Below are 23,370 nucleotides of genomic sequence, written 5' to 3' on the forward strand. Positions count from 1 at the left end.
TACGCCACCTGAGGGAGAGATGCATCCCGCCGCCCCATAAGGAGAAGGTTAGGAGTAATTGGATCGATGTCGGCGACATCTGTTGAGGCGTATCCCAGAGGTTTTGAATTGAGAATCCCCTCCACTTCCACTAGGATTGTGGACAGAACATCCTCTGTGACTGCTTGGTTACCAACGGCTACCTGAAGAGCATTTTTTATAGAGCGGACCTCGCGCTCCCATATTCCGCCAAAATGTGGAGCGCTGGGCGGGTTAAGCTTGAACTCAATTTGATGGTCTGCAAGACGGATTTGGAGTTCTGACTCCATGCTTAAGAAGGCTTCCCGTAGCTCTCTTTCTGCCCCGCGGAAGTTGGTGCCACAATCTGAGCGAATCTCGCGGGGTTGACCTCTTCTGGCTATGAGCCGGCGGAGTGCAAGGAGGAAGGCATCAACATCCATCGAATTAAGAAGCTCGATGTGAGCTGCCCTTGTTGTGAGACATTTGAAGATCAGGCCCCAGCGTTTCTCATTCCGCCTTCCTATTTTGACCAGGTATGGGCCAAAGCAGTCAACACCCGTTGAATAAAAGGGTGGACAGAGCAGACGGAGGCGTTCTGGTGGCAAATCTGCCATTTGAGGTACCTTTGGCTGCGCTCTCCAGCGCTGACAGGACTGACAATGGAGTTGATGGTGCTTGATAGCCTGACGTCCTCTGAGAATCCAGTACTGCCTCCGTACCTCAGCGTAGACTCTCTCAGCTCCCGGATGTAACAGACGCTCATCAAATTCTTGAATAAGGAGCTTTGTTACTGCGTGTCTTGGGTCCAATACAATGGGATGGATTTGTTCTGGGTCTGAGTTTGCCAGCCTTCTTAGACGCCCCCCAACTCGTATCATGTTGGTCAGGGGGTCCCACTCTGGAGCGAGGTTAACTAATCGACTGTGCACAGGAATCAATTTCTGTGCTCTAAGGGCAGCTACCTCTTCCGGGAAGCTCTGAGCTTGACATTCCCTCAGCAGGACAGCTTCCGCCTCCCTGTTAGTCATTATTACACTATTCGATGCGGCTGCCCCTTGACAGGCTCGCAGAGTTGCCCCCACTAACTCTCGCCAGGTCTTGAATTGCGTAACATCGGGGAGGTTGGACTCTGTTACAACTGCCATTACGGAGTAGCAGGTTAGGCCTTTCAATTCGGAAACTACTTCTGACTGTGCAACTTCAGGTCTTTTAGGCCAGTGCTCTGGGTTCTGTTTCAAGAATGGAGGCCCTTGACTCCATCGACTGGGCTCGGCCAAACTTTGGAGGGTTTTACCTCTCGTAATGTCATCAGCTGGGTTATCCTGCGTATTAACATATCTCCATGAGCTGTGGTCTGTTAATTCTTGGATCTCGGTGACTCGTGTCCCAACGAACACCTTGTACCGGCAGGAGTCTGACTGAATCCACTCTAGCACAGTCATGGAGTCCGTCCACAGAATTGTCTCACTAATGGAGAGTGTCAGCTCATCCCTCACCAGTTTGGCCAGCTGAGCTCCAGCCAAGGCAGCGCAAAGCTCCAGGCGAGGTATAGACTGCTGCCTCTTAGGAGCAACCCGTGATCTGGCCATTATGAAGGAAACATGAATGTCACCACTGGTTTGAACAGCCAAATATGCCACTGCCCCGTATGCTCTTTCAGAGGCGTCGCAGAACACATGAAGGGATCTGTGCTGTTCTGCTGCAGTTGTAGAGGCTGGTGTGTAACAGCGAGGAATGGAAACTGCACTGAGTTGTTTTAGCTCGCTTTCCCAGTCGGTCCAGGCGGCCTGAAGGTTTGGTGGTAGATCTGGGTCATCCCAGTCTCTCTTTTTAGCCCATAACTGTTGGATGATCACCTTTGCTCTGGTGGTAAAGGGTAGTATGAACCCCAGTGGATCATATTGGGAAGCCAACACCTGGTAAGCAGCTCTCATGGTCAGTTCTGCATGCTCAATGAGCCGATAATGGTAGCCGAGGGTATCAGCTGCGCAATTCCACCTGAGGCCTAATGTGGGCTCCATAAGGTCAACACGGTTTTGCACTAACCACTGCTCTGTGGCTGATGACTGGGCTTCCGTCGGAAGATGAGCTACCACTGTTGGATGACTGCTAGCCCACTGTCTTAGGTCGAACCCTCCTTCTGCTAACATGCTGCGTAACTGATCCACAGTTTGCTTGGCTGCTGAGACAGTAGGGAAGCTTGTCAGGCAGTTATCCACATAGAAGCTTTGGTGGACTAGCTGTTGTAGCCCTGGATATTTGGCTTCAGAATTGCAAGTATGGTGTTGCAGAGCAAAGATTGCACAGCATGGACTGCTTGTCGTGCCGAATGGCAGAACCTGCCACTCGTATACATCTGGAAGGTTTTCACTCTGCAAATCTCTCCAAATGAAACGGAGAAAGGGCCTGTCCTTCGACAACAGACGGACCTGATGGAACATGCCCTTGATATCTGAGCTTACTGCCACAGGATACTGTCTGAATCTCAGGAGTACTCCTAACAGCGATGGTCCAAGTGTGGGACCTGGGAGGAGCTGATCATTCAAGGACCGACCATGGTATCTGAAAGAACAGTCGAACACCAGTCGTTGCTTATTGTTATGACTCACGAGATGATGGGGCAGGTACCATGCCTCTGTTTGTGTCGCTTCCGTTTGGTTGAGCTTGACTACGTAACCTGCCTCGATGAGTTTGGCAATCTCTCCTGAATAGATTGAGGCCTTGTCAGGGTCCTTCTGGAGTCTCCTTTCAGTGTTCCTCAGATTTGCAAGGACGGATTGCATGGAGCCCTTAAGTTCTGGAGCACCTGAGTTCCACAGAAGAGGGGTGGCGTAACGCTGTACTCCCTTGACATTGACTCGCTGAGTTTGAGACTCAAGCAACTGCATGGCCTCTTTGTCTTGCCTAGACCGGACAACCAGTTTCTCGTTGCGAAAGGGCAGCACATCCAGTTGCCATAACCGCTCCACATTTCTGTAAAGAAGATCATCTGGGTGGTCGGTGGAAACGAAGAAACACTGCTGCACTGGTCCTCGGCCGGTAGTACTCATTTCCGCCCCTTGAAGTGCCCAGCCGAGAGCTGTACAAACTGCCACGGGTCCCCCTTTGGTGCCTTGACGAATAGGCTCTTTAGCAGTGATAAGATGAACTTGGTCTGAACCTATGAGCACCAGCGGACGTACCTTGTGAAATGGCTGTAGTGGAACTCCTCTTAGATGTGCATACCGTCTCTGAAGAGTCTGAACTGGGTATGACTGTTCCACCAGATCAATGCCAGAAGCTGTGAATGCTCCAAACACTTGATAGCGTTTCTCTGGTTTACCTCGTGGAGAGATATCGAAGGTGACCTTTGAGCCATTGAGGTGAGTAGTGTCCGGTCGGACTGTACGAAGTGCTAGAGTCTCAGGTTCACCTTCAAGCTGGAGCTGTTGGACAGCAGTAGGTAGGATCATGGTGCGCTGAGCTCCGTCATCTAATATTGCATAAGTCTCTATTGTCCTTGATTTGTGGTGCAGCAGCACAGGCACCACTTTCAGAAGGACTCTGCCAGATGCAATGGATGGCAAGAGGTAGATGCGGCTCTCCAAGGAAGCTGATGATGTATCAGTTGCACGACTTCGGGCAACGCCATGAAGCACTTGAAGGTGAATACCACCACAGTCACTGCAGGGTTTCTTCAGATTACAGGTCTCATGCGCATGGGAACGGGCACATTTCCAGCAGCGCTTCCCCTCTGAAATCCACTTACAAAGATCAGACACTGACTGTTCTTTAATACTACTGCATCGAGTGATGTAGTGGTCTTTACTGCCACAGAAAAGGCAGTTGACTTTGAGGGGGGTCTTCTTCCAAGACACCTTAGGACTGGGGAATGCTTTATCCTCAGTGGGTGCTGCACCATGATACAAGGCTGTACTTTGGCTTTTTTGTTTAGCAGCACTCTTCTCCTTTGAACCACTGTGATCTCTTTCATACTGATAGCGTTGCACTAACCTACTAGACAATCTCTGTTGCTGAGCTTTGATGTCGAGCCACCCTGTGAAGTCTTGTAGGTTGTACGGGTTAATACTGGGGGAGTTGAGCTTCCCTTGTAGCTGGAGAAACTCTATGAAACCATCTCGCAAGTACTTCGGCAGCTTATTAAGCAAACGATCCACATGCGAGCGGCAGTTCAACTCCATCCCTCTGGGTCCCTCCAAAGATAACAGCATGCTCACTAAGAGGTGGACACGGAGAGCGAAACTCTGAAAACTGCGTGCATCGTTTGGTTTTACCTCTGGTGCTGTGAGGATTGCTGCTATTTCGCTCTGCGCCAGCTGATGGGGTTGGCCATATTGTAACTGAAGAGCTTGCATAGCTGCAGAGTACGGGTAAGGATGATGGCGGCAGGACTGGCCAATCATTTGTGCCTCAGGCAATTTAAGGTGTTCCAGCAAGATGTGATACTTGTATTTTTCATCTAGCTCTGCATGAGGTTCCAGAAGATTGTCCAAAGCTAACTTCAGGTTAGCGAATTCCCTTTCATTGTCATTCACAAAATCAGGAATCTTTGGCTGGGGGACAGCATGCAAAGGGCGGTGAGGCACCGAGTATTCTGGTCGCTTCAGTGGCTGGCTCAATGGCTTTAGAGAAGTGTCTGCGAGAGCAGGAATGTTCATGGCAGGAACTGAAGCACTGTGCAGGGTTTGAGGCACTGATGCTACTGGAGGCATTGTAGTATAGTGAGGAACTGAAAAACTGGGTGCAGATGGAGCCGCGACAGGTTGTCGAGGAGAAGGTGCCACTGTTGTATAGATGTAAGGCACACTGGGATGCTGGTAGGTTGGCGTGGGAGCTACTAACTGTGGCTGCACCCGAGGCTGAAAGGCAGTTCCAGCATCATCATATGGGCAAAACTGTGTATTAAGCAGTAGTGGCACAGTATCTGCTCTTGTGCCATACTGATGTTGGCGCACGGCGGCAGGTAACGTAACAGACGAAATTGGTGAGTACAAGGGGAGTGAAGTGGCTGGCTTTATTGGTACGAAACCAGAGTTAAAGTGCTCTGCCTCTGCAGTAGGTGTGCTTACATTTATTCGTGTGGCACTCACATGTCCTTGTCCTTTGGTATGTAACTCAATGTCAGGTGACTGTGATGAATAGGAAGAATGACTTGATGAAGGGGTCGGATGAGGTGAGTCTTCTGGAGGTGATCTCATCGGTGGTGTGGCAGGCTTTACACTTTGCATCTCTTCATCCCCTTCTTCCTTCAGGAATGATGTGATATGTTTCATCAGATCCTGACGCCGACGCTGTCGTTTTTCGTACTGCTTGAGTTTGCTCTGAAGTGCAGCCATATCAGCAGCTTCATCTCTTTCCTTCTCGGAGATAGACTTCATTAATTCCCTCAGTGAACTCATGCTTAATAAGTCTGTGGAGCTTGTGGCTGGATGCTCACCCTGGCTGGAGACTGGTCGTGATTGATTAATTATGCCCACTGCGGCTGCTGCTCCTCTCTGCTCCGCTGGCACCTCTGCTGTAGGTGGGGAGGAAAGAGCAGGTCGGTGATGGCTGTAATCAAGGAGATACTCCTCCAGATGCTTAGGTGTGCGACGATGCCGTGAGGGTCTGTCTGACGTCTCAACATGAGGGAGAGAGGTTGATCGCTCTTCCAATGACATCACTGCAGTAGTCAATAGATCCGGCTCGAAGGACCATATGTTGGGGTTTGCCCCACTGAAACTGGTGGATTATATTATTGAGCGCTGCAGAACTCTGGTCAGGGAGTCGGAGTCATCAGATAGAGTTTAACTGTTTATTGCACAAGAGTGACCATATACACATAATAGTGTACTTGAGGTAGTCTCTGAAACAAATAATATAACAGAAATAAATATTCACAGTCTAAAATTATTCAACAACTTAAGAGATTGCAAACCCAAATATAAACATATCTGTAAAGTGCACTGATGCATGAAATATAAATCGAGAAATATATTAGTATGAGTCTGTAATAAACTGCATAATAAATTGACAAACACCAAAATGTGGATTATAGAAATTGGACTGTCTCAGTAATACAGGCAGTAATAAATGACAACCAGTGAAAGATATTATCCACAGAGAAATTCACTTCAAAGTAATAACTAGTAGGCTAAACATGAACAATACGAGCCGCGATGCTAGCGGGATAATCCGCTCGTTAAGCAGTATCAAATTACACTCAGACAGATCGCTAAACATCAACCACACCACAAACATGGTCTAAATTAGCGCAGTTGGGATACAGTATGACAATCTGTTATTCACAACATACAGAAAGGAGAACTTACTTTGTCATAAACTTTCTCTTGCACATAAACACTGCACATGAATGCGTGCACGCGATATGATCGCTCAACTGGAGTAGCTTAGTGAATAGCCAATTACGCTGAGTCCGTATGTGCTGAGAACGCTGCACTACGTTATTTGCTTACAAGGCAACTTAAAATATCACACACGCAACCAACTTAATATTTAAAGCGACAGAATTCACAACAATTACATTTTTTAATGTATTTTCGATCAAATAAATGCAGGCTTGATGAGCAGAAGAAACTTCTTTCAAAAACTTTAAAAATAGTAATGTTTCCAAACTTTTGGTCTGTACTGTATATAATACTGAATTGTTGATATAAAGAATTCATATCCTGCAAATGATTAAAAGTCTAAACGACTTGCCATATAAATACACTGTCTTAATGAAACTCATCACTGTGGTGTAAAGCCCAAGTGTCATGATGCTGGACCAAAACCTGTCCAGAAGTTACAGGAAATAGTGCAGAAAGATAGGAAGAGATTTAAAATAAAATAAAATAAAATAAATTAATCCTTGCCATCAACATTGTTATTTGTAAAAGTGTGTCACTTCTGGTGAAATTTCATGTAATCAAAAACGAGGTTAAAATGTATGTATACTTCAAGTTATGTTTAAAAAATAAGGTATTTGTTGACAGTTTATAAAAAAAAATATGTCTTTATGTTTAAATTAAATTAATTATATTATAAATAAATTCTTCAAATAAAATAATAAATAATACTACAAAAACATTCAAATGCTGTAAAAACACCCTCAAAACTTCTTGTTCTTTAGTGCTCAGAATGTCATGCTCATCATTGACTATGATGCTTTGCACGTGTTTGGCAGGGGCTGACTGGGTAATTGAGCATGCTATCACACGAACAGGTGATGCAAACAAAAATAGAGAATGAGATGGTCTTAGAGATAAGGAGAAGCACAGTGAAACAAGGCATACACAGTAATGTGACTCATCTCAAAAATGCAAGGCAAGTCAAAGGTCACACAAGGGGGAATAAGAGCTGCTTTTGAACTTGATTCTTTGAAGTGATCTAGCACAAATAGTGAGGCCAGTGTGATTTAGCAATTTACCACTATATGTAAATACCTGACTTTATGCCAGACAAGTAACTCATTGTCAGTTATGCGGACATCATAATGTTATTCAAGAACTTTAACTTCTGATTTCTGGTCTGGATACAATGAATTCTGTATTAGCATAGTGTGTTAGCAAAGCTATTTTAAATTTTTAAGCAAAGAATGTGTGTGTTTTAAGTATGCAAGTGTTTAGGTACCTCTGACACAGAAGTTCTCTGAAGACTCAGTGCAAGTCTCCAGAGTCTGACCGTGTGTGGTTTGTATAAAAATCTTTTAAGATTTAGCAGAACAATTAAATGTCATGTGAGCAACAGGACCCAGGCTTTAAAACACTAGATTACGAACTACTGACACTGAAACATCGAAGGCAACAGGCTAACCAAAGCTCACAATCAAAAATGGAAGTCAATATTTATTTATCCTTTCACTATGAAATTTTGAACTTATATCAAGCAACTGACTTGAGAACACTTACATGTCGACTTGTAGACGGTGAGCGTGATTTCACCAAGTACAACATGTTCCTGGGTCAACATCCTTGTTGATCCTGGAACAACATCCCAATCAACCAATCAGAATTGACATATAACTTTCAAGAAATATCTGTTTTAGGCTTAAAATCAGGTTTAGGTGCATCTACACTCTTGTTAATCAGCCATCATTTCCTACTGATTTTAGGAATAAATTATGGGTAGGGTTAGATTTAGGGGCAGGGATTGGGTTAAGTTTATATTTTTGAACAATAATGTTGATCCAGGATCATCAAAAGATGTTGATCCAGGAACATGTCTTACTTGGCAAAATCACGGCAACCAGACCAAGTCTGGGCCTATATCGGAGCAGAATGGCTCCCTGTGCCAAATCGGTGTGTTTGCTTTGGAACCATTTTTGTTTGATTTGAATTAGGTGTTTGCATGCTTGAAGTGTTCTGCTCCTCTCTTGTGTATGTTGGCAGCTTTGCTCAAGCACAGGGGGTCATGTCTCCTAGAAAAGTCTTTTCAAGTGTCTCAATTTACTAGCAGTTTTGTTGGGCTACTTTTATCAAGACAATGGACATCCTTATAATTTCCTGTATGTGTGGAAAAAAAAATCCTCCAGAGGGGAAATGTGGTTTGAACCACAGTGCAGATTCTAACCAGATCCTTGATACAAATCTTGTAGAGTTAAAGTACCCAAAATAGTCTTTGAAATAAATACTATAAATTTTATATATATATGAAGTTGATCGTTAAAATTGCTTCACATCTCTCTACACAAGAAATATCTTTGATGCATAAATTAAAGTAAAATATTACAACAGTTATTGTAAATTGTAATAATATTTCACAATATTTTACAGTATTTATGAAAAATAAATTCAGCCTTGGTGACCATAAGAAAACCATAAGAAAAAAAAAACTTACTGACCACAATCCTTCGAACAGAAGTGCATGTTTACTTAGCTGCTTGTATATGTTTGCTATATAATGACACAGCAGCCTGACCTTTGACCTTTTTGACCTTTTGAATGTTTCAAAATACTTGCTTTCAAAAAATTCAGTATGGTTACCCTAAAGTTATCTTCCAGCTCGTTTACAGCGCAGAGGGGGACTCTTTAATCTACAGTACATCGCCTTCATCAACTTTCTAAGGATGTTCCTGAGCAGCCACTCAACATAACACTCACGTTCACTTAGACTCAAGCAAAATGTGTTCTTTAGCATATAAATGGAATCATGGACAGACTGTCAGCAGCGTGAGTGAAGTCCGTTCGGTAAACTGGAATCCGGTCATGGCCAATGCAAACCTACTTGAGGGGAAATTAATCTGTTGTTTTGCCTAAAGACTATCAAGAAGCAAAAAAAAAACAAAAAAAGCTGAAACTCAAACTTTTTTTTTTTTTGAGAAAAAAATATGTGTATCTCTATCCATCTCTATCCTACTGGTTTAAAATGAACACTATAGTTGCAATATTCAGTGGTACACTCTTCAAACTGCAAATGCATGGGAAAAAACCTACTGTTCACCTCAAATCATGAAGAGATGATTCTCCTGACAAAGAACCCTCTATGAAACCAGTGTATCACACAACCATGAGCAGAAATATGACGTAAGGCCATTCCTTTCAGTGCGATTTATGGAACCTGCTAGTTCCATACTAGAAAAGTATCATACATTTTAGATGTAGTAAAATCAGATCAGCTAGTGCTACAGTCAAAGGGAAGTGGCTCAAGAGTTTGAATCCCCCCACTCTGCCTCCATCATTTTGTGTCACGTGTTCTGATAAAATAAAATAAAATAATGCCAATGTGCAGAAAAAAATTAATAAATTATAATACACCTTCTATTGAGAGATGATGATCCATGAGCTCATGGTGATCATTGTAAGGGCACATCTAAGCTGGAGGGTGGAGGCCACAGTCTAAAGCAATGAGATCACCTTTCTCTGTTCAGACTTGACAGAGAACCTCACAGGGTGCTGATGTGAGCCTACATTGTGGAACCTGAAAGAATGACCCTTTCCCTCAGTCTCTGAGGAAAAAAGAGCAAGACAGAAAGGTGATTTTAAGACTTGTTAGCCTATTGAACAAGAATTAGAAAACAGAAACAAGAAAAAAGGTCAAATATGTCAAATATGACAAATCAAATGGAAGGGCAGTTCTTGCATCTCAATGCCTGTTTCTGGTCCATTACTCTAATTCTACGAAAGGCATTTGTGCACTTTAGTGTGAAGACACACAAGAGTATTGTTTGGTGGCCGCTTTAAAAAAATACAACCCATTCAAATGCTTAGAGCTTCTGCAGCTCATTCAGTGGAAACAATTTTGATAGTGCAAACCTTTCTGAATGAAGCATTGACGTTACTTAGAACTATTCTAAAGACACTCAGCACATCTTAAGTGAGGGTTAAAAAACACAAAACTTTTACATTTGTATACATCAATGACAAATAAGGACGATAAACAGAAATGTAATGATATGTGAGTTCAAACGACATGAATACAGTATCATGAAATGTTCATAGGGTTACACAATTTGATCTGACAAAACATGCTTTGTCATAAAACGATCAAAAAGTCGTATTAAAAAAAAATTACAGACCTTGACACATTCATGACAGTATACATAAATCCCTGTTTTCTTCTTGGTTGCCACAGTGTGATTTAGGAAACAAAAGGATTTAAAATATTAATACTATTAGTTTTATTTATTTATTTTCCTTATTAATTTTAGTGATCGCTTAGGCCTTTAACCACACACACACACACACACACACACAAAATCTGAATTTTGAAATTTAAACCAAATTCGCACAGAAAGACGGGTTTTGCATGATTTGTATTTTAGTTTGTAAAATATCTAATAGATGCAGAACGTGACGTCATTGACCCAGACAAGAACCTGCATAAACGTGCACTTAAATTTGAAGGCGTTCTTTCTTTTTAACTGATAGACCCCCTGCTCGCCTCTTTGCCACATCATGTAACACGCACAAAGTGTCAGTGATGTGGGAACGGAACCGAACCACACACACACGAAAAAAAAAGCCGCTGTCATCGCTGAATCAATAGAAAGCCCCTTCGAATTCTGGATTTACACGACTCTTTGAATTGTCAAATAAAGATTTATTCTAATCCCATGATTCATTAAGATCAAGTGCTGAACGCTCTCTCAACTTCACTTTCTCCGTCCATCGATGCAGAGCATGATGGTCCCTCCCCTGTACGAAACTCTTTGTGAAAAACTTGTTGGGACTTTTTTCCTCCCTTTCCCTTAAACGTCAAGTGTAATTCATACCAAGGGGTTTCGTCTGTGAGCTCTCCTTGTCTGGAAGGTGGAGCAGATATGAGAAGAAACGGACTATCAGCACATCCAGCAGAAAACCCTCTGAGATGAAGTAACTTTTAGACAGTTCTTGCTTAAATAAAAAGCAGCTGTTTGCGGATTGAACATCTCCATCAATCGAATGATAGCAGGTAAGGCGCATTTCACTGCTGCTTTATTTTATTATTATTATTATTTATAAATGTCTACTCTCTATATTAAAACATTAAGTTTAAAAACTTTTGGCATCATTCTAGCCTATTAAGTGTCATTATCTTTGTCATCACTTTAAAGCATCTCAAGAATAGTTGTTGATTGCACAGCTTTCATGAAAAGGGTCTATAATTAAGTTTTTCATGTGAACGTTTAGGGATTTAGTAAAGTTGTAAATCCGTTGAATACTTTAAATATAGGCTATATTTGCATCAGGAATGATAAATGACACTTGGGTAGGTTAAAGAACCCTCATCTAACAAAATGTACTATTAAATGAGCCCTTGCGAAACATTTACAGCTTTTTGGGTGGAAAGTCTGATTAGTAAATTTTCTGCAAAGGAGATGATTACCATGCAGATAACTTATACTGTTCATGCAAATATTCATGTATCCATAAATGATTGACGGTGAGTGAAAGACATGGACTTAAAGATCTGTCAACTTTGAATGAATAAGTCTTAAATTTAATTGGACCATTAGCGCCACCGATTGGTTGACAAAGGTGGTTGAAAAGTAAGCGAATGTGCAAGATTGAAATTTCTGTGCCTTGTACTAATGGAAAAATGGGCCGATGCTGGCATTGAGGGGAATTTTCTACATCTACTACTACAACCATTTTTTTTTTATTTTTTTTTTTTATAAAGGGGCTTATACATATACATTATACATATAAAACCCCACTAATCTAAGCATGTCAAGATTTTTTTTAAGTAAGTCAAATTATTACATTATTACAATGACTTTTATTACAGAAAAGTCATTGGAAATGTCATAGCAATATTTCAGCTGTGATGGAGGAATGTCAGATTGCAGATGCTCATTTTAGCAAGAGTACTGTTGATAGACAGATCAGATCACATGTCAGACAGAGTTAGCCTGAGTCTGTCTGTTTTGCAGACTTTTTAAGGCTTGAACTTGTCTTCCTGGAATTTGTCGGACCTCTAAGTGTTTCACTTCTCGTGGCCCTCTCAAGTAGGGATACATCTGATTTGTCATTGCCTGGATCCATAACTTCCTTGCACACATTCATGCACACATATTTTCCCCTCACACTTCCACTGAGGCTGCACAGTATTGTCTGTACAGATTGATTCTTGCAGACAGAGCAGCTGATCTAGATGATCCTCTTCGACGGCATGCCATAGTGAAGTGGTAGGAGAGGGATTTCAGCTCCTCAGGGAATGTACTGGAACAAGAATACAGTAGCAATCTATAACCCACCCTGTCTGATCAGGACCCTGAAAGATCCCATACTTCTGCAAACGTGGTTTCTCACTGACATGATATTTGGATAAAATTATGTTTTCTAGGCCTGGAAACATAATTAAAATGTACACAATATTTACAAATTCATTGATAATGTATTATTCATATTTATGCTCCGGTCAACGCAGTCTATATTGTTTAGAAAATCCTTATCCTGCCCTCACGAATAAATGCAAAGGTCATAGAAATGCATTGTTCAAAGCTTTGGGAAAATTGCTATCCATTTAAAATCATTACTTTGTTCCCATTATTTATGTGCATGATTTATGTGGTGCGTGATTCCATGTGTGACCTGTATTGAAGAGTCTTTTCATCTCCACGCAAACTGATGGTCTGCTGGAAAAATAAAATGCACTCATATCTAAAACTTTTTTCCAGTTTCCACAAAAATGAATGCATAAGTAGGCTGCAGATCACTTTGAGCATCTACTGTTTATGTGTGTGAGTGCATGTGTGTTTACAGTAAATTATCATTGTATAATCTGAATTGCTTTACCATCTGCAGAACCCCAGTATATACTTATTACTGACATTTAGCAAGACAGTAGGAAATGTTTCCAAACCACTGACTCGAGTCAGTGCCGACAGGGTCAATATTCTTAAAGTACCCACCACAAACCTCCCGTCTCCACGCAGCATCGTTTTCCTCTAATGGCAGATATTTTCTGCTATCTGGTACGATTTAGGGACTGTGTTTTAAATGAGAGCACATTTGTGTGTTATTTGACTCATCTGTTTAGTCTCTAAAGCTAATGCAGCAAATTTGGCATTTGTTTAAACTATTTATTTTGTAATAAAATATTTTTGCATGTCTCTTAAAAGCAGATTCAAAATTATGCTTTGGAATCTGCGAGAATGCTATTTATGACTTAACAGGTACATTAGGACTGGATCTAAATATCTATGGAATGTAATGATGGAGAATGAGGAGAAATATACAATATGCACACTCCAAAATGTTCAGGGGTATTGAAAATCCTTATCCAAAGCCTTATTATTTGTCTCCCCCTAGTGGTCATGACTGTAGTAATAAAATCCTCTTGTCCCGATTTCAATACTGCCAGCCTTCTCCTGAAGGCAGGCTAAATATTATTTTTGGATGCCTGCCTTATCTGACACACGTTTCAGGTATTGGATTTTCTATTAAAGAGATGATTAAATAAATAAATATCTGTAAAATATGTGTTACATAACTATATTTTAAGTGATGTTGATTCTCTTTTCTTTCTGTCTGTTTTAGGGGGCTCTCTGCAATGGGCCCGGTACCCTTAACGCTCCTGCTTAGCATCTCAGCACTGACTGTGCTAGTGTCTGCAGCAGTGGACGATCCCACAGGTGATGATGACTACACATGGCCACAGAGGAAAGTACCACTGGTACAAGAAAAGCAAACAGTGCATCTGGGCAGTTCTGAGTTTTTGGCAAAGCCGCAGTCTGAGCTCCATGGAATATGTGGCATTGAGTGCCAGAGGGGTCTCCCAGAGCCCAGCCTGGACGATCTGGAGCAGCTACTGTCCTATGAGACCATGTACGACAATGGAACCCGCACACTCACCACCATCACCATACAGGAGCTAAACATTAGTGATGATTGGATGGGAGGTTCTGTGTTACGTTCTCGGCGCAAACGAGAAGTCTATGGCACGGACACACGGTTTACCATCACCGACAAGCAGTACTCCTTGAAGTATCCCTTCTCCACATCTGTGAAGATCTCCACGGGTTGTTCTGGAGTGCTGGTGTCCCCCAAACACGTCCTGACTGCCGCTCATTGCATCCATAATGGTACGGACTACCTGGATGGGGTACAGAAACTCAGCGTTGGAGTGCTGAAAGAACGTTCCCGCCAAAAAGGGAAGGGACGGAAAGGGAAAGGACAGAAGGGTAAAGGCAAGAGGAAGAATAAAGAAGAGCAGGAAGAGGAGGAGGAGATAATTAATGAAAATATAGAGATTGGAGAGAAGCAGGAGCGTAAGGGAAAAGGCAAAGGCAGGAGAAACCGTAGTCGCCGCAGCACCAACTCCAAGCAACCCTCGTTCCGATGGACTCGGGTGAAACAGATGCAGGTGCCGAAGGGCTGGTTTAAAGGGATCTCGGAGAAAGTTGTGGCTGATTATGACTATGCCATCCTGGAGCTAAAAAAATCGCAGAAGACCAAATACATGGATCTCGGTGTCATCCCCTCTGTCAAGAATCTGCCTGCAGGACGTATACATTTCTCGGGATTTGATGACGATCGGCCAGACAACCTGGTGTACCGCTTCTGCTCCATTTCCGAGGAGTCCAATGACCTGCTGTACCAATATTGCGATGCGAAGCCTGGGACCAGTGGCTCGGGTGTCTACATTCGGCTCAAAGATCCTGGCAAGAAGAAGTGGAAGCGAAAGATCATTGGAGTGTTCTCGGGTCACCAGTGGGTGGATGTTAATGGGAATCAACAGGATTACAACGTAGCCGTGCGAATCACGCCCCCCAAGTATGCACAGATCTGCCTCTGGGTCCATGGGGACTCCAGCCAGTGTCTGGGCACCTGAGAGACTCTGTCAGCAGCCTGTCTGACTGCCACGGTCCCGGCTCTCAGCTACCCCTGTGCCTCCCATTTGTGCACAACACAAACTGCTGCATTCATCAACACTAAAGACTATAACACACCTACCATTGAACTTTTCCAGGTTATATTGATACCTTAATTTATTTTATTAGACAACTGTTGTTATGAATTAGTAAGAGCGAATGTATTCCTAGATTCAGTTGTCCTAACGAGAACTAATTCTGTTTCTGTCTTAAACTGTCATTTTGAATTAGAAAATGCACTTCAGTCAGTGTTGTTTGATATGGGAGGCATTTGTTTTGTCTGGTAATCTGTCTGGATACCTTGAAGTAGAAAGTTAGATGACTAGTTGACATAAAAAAAAATGTTTATTTGTGGATTTTACTTCCCTTTTTTAATTTTGAAGAACACATTTGAGTATCAGTGTGCTGGTGTTCTTTGAAACCTTTTGTTCTTGTTATCATTATTATTAAATGTTTTGATTGCGTGACTTTGATTGCATAAACTGTAACCTGTCTTCATGGGCTTCCATTTACAATTGTTCTGCTTTTTGTATTACAGTGCAAGCAATTAGTTGGAGGTTTACCCTTCAGTCAGATGCCCTTGTTGACTTTTGGTGCTAATTTAATTTTAAAATATAAAACATCAGAGAACCTGTCGGAGTAACGTCTACTGTAGAACTGTAAGTATGTATTTAATGTAAGACTCGTATTATTGTTGTTCTTTAAACAAAATACACAGGGTTATTTAAATTAAGATATGCTCAATGATACATATCATTGTAATTATGATAAAGAGAAAAGCAATATAGCTTGATAGAAAATATAAATTGAACATTTTAATATAAAATTTATGTTTTCAAATAGATTGCATACTTTTTCAATTTGTACAACTGTTTCTAAATGTTTTTGAGGGCCAAATAAACTGAGATATATATGTATTGGTCTAAGGAGACAAAGTAGTGTTTATATATATATATATAGACTATATTGTTTTTCCAATTTAGGTTTGCTTTTAATTTTGATTCTTTATTTCTCTGTAAACCTATACAAGATGTTTTAAAGATGGAAAAAGTATATATATATATATATATATATATATATATACTTCATTATATGGATTTTGTTATTTTTTTTTTTTTTACCAGAAACTTATACCTTAAACTTTGCAGCTTAAAAATTACTTTTTTTAATTATCAAGTGTTGATATAAAGCTATCCTTGTGAAAACAGACACAGGGGGACAGAGGTGGGCAATTCTTCCCATCAGTGTTTATTGCATCTTAAATGGCTTACATGCACTATGTAGGGCTGTCAAATATAAATCAAGAAATCAAAATAAAATTTATTTGAAGAGAATTGCAAAAGAGAGATCCAAAAAAGATCTGCCTTTGTTATTTCCATGAGAGATCTAACAGGGAGAGTGAGTTACAGAAGCTCAGCCATACAAGGCTGTCAATCAGACCTTTCTGTAACACTGTTTAACAGTGATCTCCTGAAAACTTGTACAGATCTTAAGAGTCTATCTCTGCTAATGAACCTACGCTCTGTTTTCTATGAAATCAGGTATTTTCATCCAATTTATCTCCTCGACACTCTATTTAGCTGTGCAATCTACAGTACCACCACAGGGAGAATGAATCAACCGTTACATGTAACAAACAAGGGTCAGGATTCATAATACAGTATGAGCAGGAAAGACTGAGAACCAATCATATGAATGGGTACTTCTACAATTATACAAAATAACACTACATGTACCAGCTTCAGTTTGGATGTCATACAAGCACAAGTAACTATGAGACTCAAACACAGCATTCCACGTACTACAACTGTAAAATCTTGGGGGGAGACATCACCAGTTTAACAAGTCGCTGTACATTTGTTATTTCAAGATACTGCAAAAGGCCTTTCTTAGAGATCGTCTGAGAATTGTTGCGCTGAGATTAAGTGAATTAAAATCCAAATTTGCTGAGGTAATTTTCTTGGGGAACTCCAAAGACAGTATGAAAAACCATGAACTGGCATTTAAATTAAAACAAAATTCAAACTAAAGAATGAAAAAATATACACACACACACACACATATATATATCTGAGAAATAAATACCAGTTAAAATACAAAAATCACGTAATCACCAAGACAGGGTCATCTAGAATAGAGAAGCCTAGATACGTTATTAATTTATACATAATTCATATATTTATTATTTGTAAACAAACATGTCAATCAATGATGGGAGATGACAACAGCATGTCTTATAATCCGAGTAAACAGTTTCACATCAATAAGTCATCCACAGATAAAAATTTGAGCAGAGGAGAGACCTTTTTTGATCAATGAGGATAAAATACACAGTACCTTCTGCGAATGATACATTGCACACTGCTCCAAAATGAACATACAACAGAAAGTGCTTCAACAACCTATTTAGGACCTCTGAACCCAAAAAAAGAACTCCTAGAGGAATCAGAAGTTGAGGGGATCAACATACACACATCATTAATTTCAGACATTTGCATCTTTTTTAAATCCTTCATTTTCATTTGTGTGTTTTTCTTAATTTTATTCTGTTTCATTCAAAACAAAGGATAACATCGAAATATGCACATCTTCATTTTGGCTTGTTTTCTCTATGATTCACTTCACGGTTTGTGCTACAATATGACACAGGAAGGCTGCGTGGGGCAGAGTGGGCGGGGTTTGGGTTGGGGGTGGGGTCAGTGGATATCTAGCTGCAGGTCCTCAGGTGTCTGGGGGTGTAAACAGACAGCAGACTTCTCTCACTGGAGCTCAGTCTTTGAGAAAACAAATACTGCAAACAGAGCACAGAGAAAATGTCATGGTACTATGTGATTTAGTGCCTCATTTCAGTAGCCACTAGAAAGATAATGATACCTGGGAAATTATAAGAAGTCCTTGATGTTGAGATCTGCAAGGGGGTCCTTGGTGGGAGGTTTTTTGGGGCTCTGAGCAGCTGGTCCTGGAGACAACTGAGAAAGTAAAGGGTGCATGAGGAAATCATGATGTAAATCGATTTAAAAAGTATATTTTTTTCTTTTTCTTTTTTTAAAGAAATAAATACTTTTATTCAACAAGGATGCATTGTAAATGCATTTAAAAATGTCAATTAAGACTTTCACATTATCCCAGTGTAGCTGTTTTCAACACTGGGAATAATAAGACAAGACAAGAAGTTTTTGAGCACCAAATTAGCATATTAGAATGATTTCATTACAGGAATTAAATATACTTTAAAATATATTAAAATATAGAACAGTTATTCTAAATGTACATGTAATAATTTTTATTAAATATATTTTTATATACAATATTTTTTTTATCTATCTATCTATCTATATAAATAAATAAATAAATAAATAATTTAATAAAAAAAAATAAAAAAAAATTATATATACTTTAATAAATATATAATGTTATTTACTGGTGCTCCGGGTGTTCCTGTTGCTGCTGGCCCAGTAAATGGTGGTCTCATCATGGACTGACCCATTATCACGGGCTGGGGCATCATGGGAGCTCCTGCAGCTGGAGCCTGAGTAAAAAATAAGAAATAAAGTATCCATCTGTAAGTACATACTGTACGTGCAAAATACAGACACTCTTTTAACATTTTAAACCGTGATTTCTCACCATGCCAAAGCCAGGCTGTGCTCCCATGGTCGGTGCCATTGCTCCAGGTGGGGCGGCAGCTCCGGGGGCTCCAGGGGCAGAGCCAGACTAAACACAATCGCAACAGGACCACAATAAAATATACATTAAAAATATTTTGTGTAGAAACTATTTTCAGAAATTGATAGAAAATTTCACAAATACATAGAAAGGCAAGTACACTGATTTAATTAAAACTAATTTTACTCAGAAATTGCTAGTAAATGTAAAAAATAATTACAAGGAAACAGCAAGTAACATTGAATTAAATGTAAAATTTTGAAGTAGAAAGACTGAAACATTGTTCATTGTTTAAAGATTTGTATTGTAAAAAAAGCACTATACAAAATAAACTTGAAACTTGAAAGAGTTCACCCAAAAATTAAAATTCTGTCATTAATTACTCACCCTCACGTGGTTCCAAAACTGTAAGACCTCCACGAGAGTACCACAACACACGCATGTGATGCTGCTGACGTAGAACACAAATGCACTGTGCCTTGTTTATAAGCAGAGGGATGCACACGTATGCGTCGTGGTACTTTCGTAAATGGCTGTGGTGACTGACTCAGAAAGAAGAAATCGCTGAATAAAGTCATTATTTAGTTTTCTTTACACATAAAAAGTATTCTCATAGCTTCATAACATTACAGTTGAACTACTGATGTCACATTGACTATTTTAACAGTGTCCTTACTACCTTTCTGGGCCTTAATCACTTCAGTTGCATTGCTGTGTATGCAGAGTCAGAAAGCTCACGGATTTCATCAAAAATATCTTATTTTGTGTTCCCAAGATGAATGTAGATCTTACAGGTTTGGAACGACATGATGGTGAGTAATGGTGCTTTTCTGCTGCGTGGTACGGCACGGTTCGGCTCGGTAAGGTTCATTTTTTGGGGGTTTTACACTGGGTACAGTAGCTGGTATCTGGTACTTTTTTTAGGACCACCTTGGTTGAGGTTCCAAGTGAACCGTACCATTATCAAAACAGGGTGTGTAAACTCTGCTGATCACGGATTGGCCGGAAAGAAACGTCACTACCTGCGTCACTGAACTTGCGACACAAAAGAACCGAGAAAATAATTTAAATCAGTAGAAGCGGCGCAACTATAATGACATGTGAATAATCCCGCCCACTCTAAAGCGGTACTAAACTGCAGTGGAAACGCAAACCATGCCGAGCCAAGCCATGCCGTACCGTACTGAGCTGTGCAGAGTCGAGCTGTACCATAATTAAGCACCATAATTAATGACAGAATTTTCATTTTTGGATGAAATATCCCTTTAAGAAAGAAGTAAGCATACCTTCTGAGCGCCAGGTGTGCCCCAGCTAGTAGGGGCGACCTGAGGGGTCCAGTTAGCTCCTCCTGTTAGCTTCTTCTCATTCCACTGGTTGTCCCTGTACAAAACAAATAGCTGTCAGGCAACATTCAGTAATTTGTATAACTCATTCTCCTCAATTCATGAATACAGTTCTAGGGCCACACAAAGTGAACATGATTAAATTGTGCTCCAAGGGAGAGGAAATCAATCAAGCTTTCATAACAATCCAAATGAATTGTCAATATGGGTCAGGTTGAGTAATTCATGTCCGTGAATAGACATTATGAATAAATGACAAGATTAATAGGTGTCTGGAAACAACAGGGACACAGAGATACACTGCAACAGACACTGAACTTACTTCTTTTGGCTTCCTACCCCCAAGTCTACAAGAGAGGAACAAACAAGATAAATTAGAGTCGGCAATGATGATGTGTAAAATTACCCTTACATACTCAGTCCGTCATTATTCCATACGTACTTCCGACCAAATTGGCGAGTGAAATGTCTAAGTCTCCTCCAATAGTTTTGATTGGTTGGGCAGCTGCTGTGGGTGCCATTGTTTGCGCCATTGCTGGTGCCATGGCTGGAGCCATTGTCGGCCCAGTGGTGGGCACAATTCCAGGTGTCAATTGCGTGCTCGCTGCAGCCATTGGGGTCCCCCCTGTGCTCTGAGGCGTTAAGGCTGGCATCAGAAGGTCTCCTAATCCATCAAACACTGGGGATGGCACAGAGGAGAGTGTGTTAATATAGCCAGCAGAGACCATTTTAGCCTAGACTCGATTTGGATTTACTGCTGAAAACTTGTCAGCAATCCCATAATACACAAGTCAGATGTAACAGGAGTAAAACAAAAGACAGAAACAAAATGATATATACACATACATACATACATACAGTATGTATACAAACACCACTGTTCAAATGTTTTAACATTTTTGAAAGAAGTCTTTTATGCTCACCAAGGTTGCAATTATTTATCAAAATACAGTAAAACCAGTAATATTGTGAAATATGTTTACAATTTAAAGTAACTGTTTTCTATTTTAATCTAGGCTGAATTTTCATCATAAAGTTTTCAGTGTCCTTCACAAATCATTTTGATTTGATGCTCAAGAAACATTTATTATTATCAATGTTGAAAACAGCTGCATTATAATTTTTTTTAGGGGGAAAAAAATCTGGATTATTTGATTAATATAAAATTGTTTTTATTTGAAATTAATTAAAAAGATGTAATAATGTGTTGTAATAAAATCTTCACATTTGCTTTTAATTAATTTAATGCATCCCTTTACTGTATTACTTACAATACTGGCCCTAAACATCTGAACAGTTCTGTATTAATAAATATATATACATACATATATATATATATATATATATACAGTACAGACCAAAATAATATATTATTTCACAATAGGGCTGCAACTAACGATTATTTTGATAATCGATTAATCTGTCGATTATTTTTACGATTAATCGATTAATCGGTTTATGTACTTATACTTTCGTTTTTTTCCATTTTCCCCCCCAAGTAAATTATTAATAAAGGGTCTTTATCATTCAGCATAGATTTTTAAGAGATTTTAACCATTGTGCATTGTCATATCCTCATCAAAAATATACCCGGAGTTGTTTTATTATGTGTTAGTGATCCTTTGTCGAACTCTTCTGCAACCAAAACACTGACCCATACTCTAGCAAATTTCACAAGGAGATTTCAAATAATGTTTTCACCATGGCAGTCCTTAGAGCTCCTAAAGTAGTTTAACATCCTGAACAAAGCTTATTAAGGAATCTTTCAGAACATATTTTCACGAAGAATAAGGATAAAACAAAATAAGATTGCAGTGCGTTGTATTTTATTATTTACTGGGAAACAGCTTTATAGCTTATGCTGTGAAATTGTAAACAATCCTTCGAATAAAGTGCCAATGGCATGAAACCTGAATGGAACTCACAATTTAAAGTAAAATCCATCAGAAGGTTGTCCAGAAAAAGAAAAAAAAACCGGACACACAAAAAAACCTGCTGTGTGAAAAAGAGCAGTGAATACTTAGAAAAAAAAGTGCATTTCAAATATCTTTAAACATTTACCTCTCTCGTTCAGTCATAATTAGGCTGCACGACTGAATTATGAACTCGTAAACGACAAACTGATCACAGAACATGTTTGTAAAGCTTTAAATGTTAACTGTTAAAAAGCAATGTTATCAGCTTTTACAACTAAACATTTGCAAACAACATTGTACTGGAGAATCTGCACAAATAAAAGTCTTAGGGGCCGTTCACATATCGCGCCTAAAAATGCGTGGAAAACGCTAGGCGCACCGCTTTCTCCTCCTCTCCAAAGCGCTCGTGCAGAATCTAAGCAACCATGACGTGCTCTCGCCTTGAAGACGCGGAAATTTCAGCAAAGGATAAATGGATTTGCAGCTCTAAAAATCGCTTGCAGTAGCTCTGCTACTAAATTTATTTCAAAATGGAAATCCATATACAGCTATGATCAGCTGTTCCTTCATCTTGGCTGAGCTTTTAACGTTGTTACGGGAAAGGATGAAGCTGATTATTTAGTTCTTGTCACATGACCCGCGGTGCGCTTGCCGCATTCTGAAAAGTTGAAATGTTTTTAACTCGATGCTGTGTAGACGCGCCTGGAAAAACGGGTGCGTCGCGAACGCGTCGCTTCCATTATGAGCGCGCATACTGCGCGCCTACATAGGAAATAACGAACATGAGCGCGCAAAAGACGCGATATGAAGTGCAGAGTTTACAGGTTAATCTTCTTTTTTGAAGGCTCAAAATAAAGGACTCCCACATCCTGCTGAATGCTGCAGAGATGCTGTTCGGGAAGCACGTGACATAAAACGAGGCCAGCTATTGGCTATTCGCTACTTCTCCTGCTGTACTGGCTGAGTACAACCTCCGGTGGCTCATTACTGCCACACTTTGGTCACCGCAGATTTGAAATATGCACGAAATGAGCCGCTTATGGCAAATAAGTTATTTAGCAACGAATCGATGACTAAATTAGTTGACAACTATTTTAATAATCGATTTTAATCGATTAAATCGATTCGTTGTTTCAGCTCTATTTCACAATATTACTGTTTTTTCTGTATT

General features: G+C 40.3%; 2 protein-coding genes across 7 annotated transcripts in view; one reads left to right on the top strand and one right to left on the bottom strand.

Moving 5' to 3' along the window:
• The first annotated feature begins 11,123 nt into the window (after positions 1-11,123).
• Positions 11,124-16,303, top strand: LOC132103200 (inactive serine protease 35-like). The gene is made up of 2 exons (XM_059508095.1): positions 11,124-11,370; positions 13,941-16,303. The coding sequence occupies exon 2, from the start codon at positions 13,954-13,956 to the stop codon at positions 15,232-15,234; it is 1,281 nt and encodes a 426-aa protein (XP_059364078.1). The 5' UTR covers positions 11,124-11,370; positions 13,941-13,953; the 3' UTR covers positions 15,235-16,303.
• Positions 16,304-16,501: 198 nt separating this feature from the next.
• Positions 16,502-23,370, bottom strand: part of snap91a (synaptosome associated protein 91a) — a 47,393-nt gene continuing 40,524 nt past the window's right edge. For 5 of the 6 annotated variants that reach the window (XM_059508099.1, XM_059508101.1, XM_059508102.1 and 2 more), the window contains 7 exons: positions 20,726-20,962; positions 20,606-20,630; positions 20,227-20,320; positions 18,902-18,988; positions 18,696-18,803; positions 18,149-18,243; positions 16,502-18,065 (listed from right to left, as the gene is read on the bottom strand). In XM_059508099.1, coding sequence (XP_059364082.1) covers positions 18,157-18,243; positions 18,696-18,803; positions 18,902-18,988; positions 20,227-20,320; positions 20,606-20,630; positions 20,726-20,962 — 638 coding nt within the window. In that variant the 3' untranslated portion in view covers positions 16,502-18,065; positions 18,149-18,156. The remainder of the gene's footprint in view (positions 18,066-18,148; positions 18,244-18,695; positions 18,804-18,901; positions 18,989-20,226; positions 20,321-20,605; positions 20,631-20,725; positions 20,963-23,370) is intronic. The other variant, XM_059508098.1, reaches the window with a different exon arrangement.

This window comes from Carassius carassius, chromosome 24 (assembly GCF_963082965.1).
Source record: "Carassius carassius chromosome 24, fCarCar2.1, whole genome shotgun sequence".
In the NCBI taxonomy this organism is placed as follows: domain Eukaryota; kingdom Metazoa; phylum Chordata; class Actinopteri; order Cypriniformes; family Cyprinidae; genus Carassius; species Carassius carassius.

What these genes read in the sequence shown, in the direction of transcription:
- LOC132103200 (XM_059508095.1), top strand. Translation starts at nt 13,954, where the DNA reads ATGGGCCCGGTACCCTTAACGCTCCTGCTTAGCATCTCAGCACTGACT.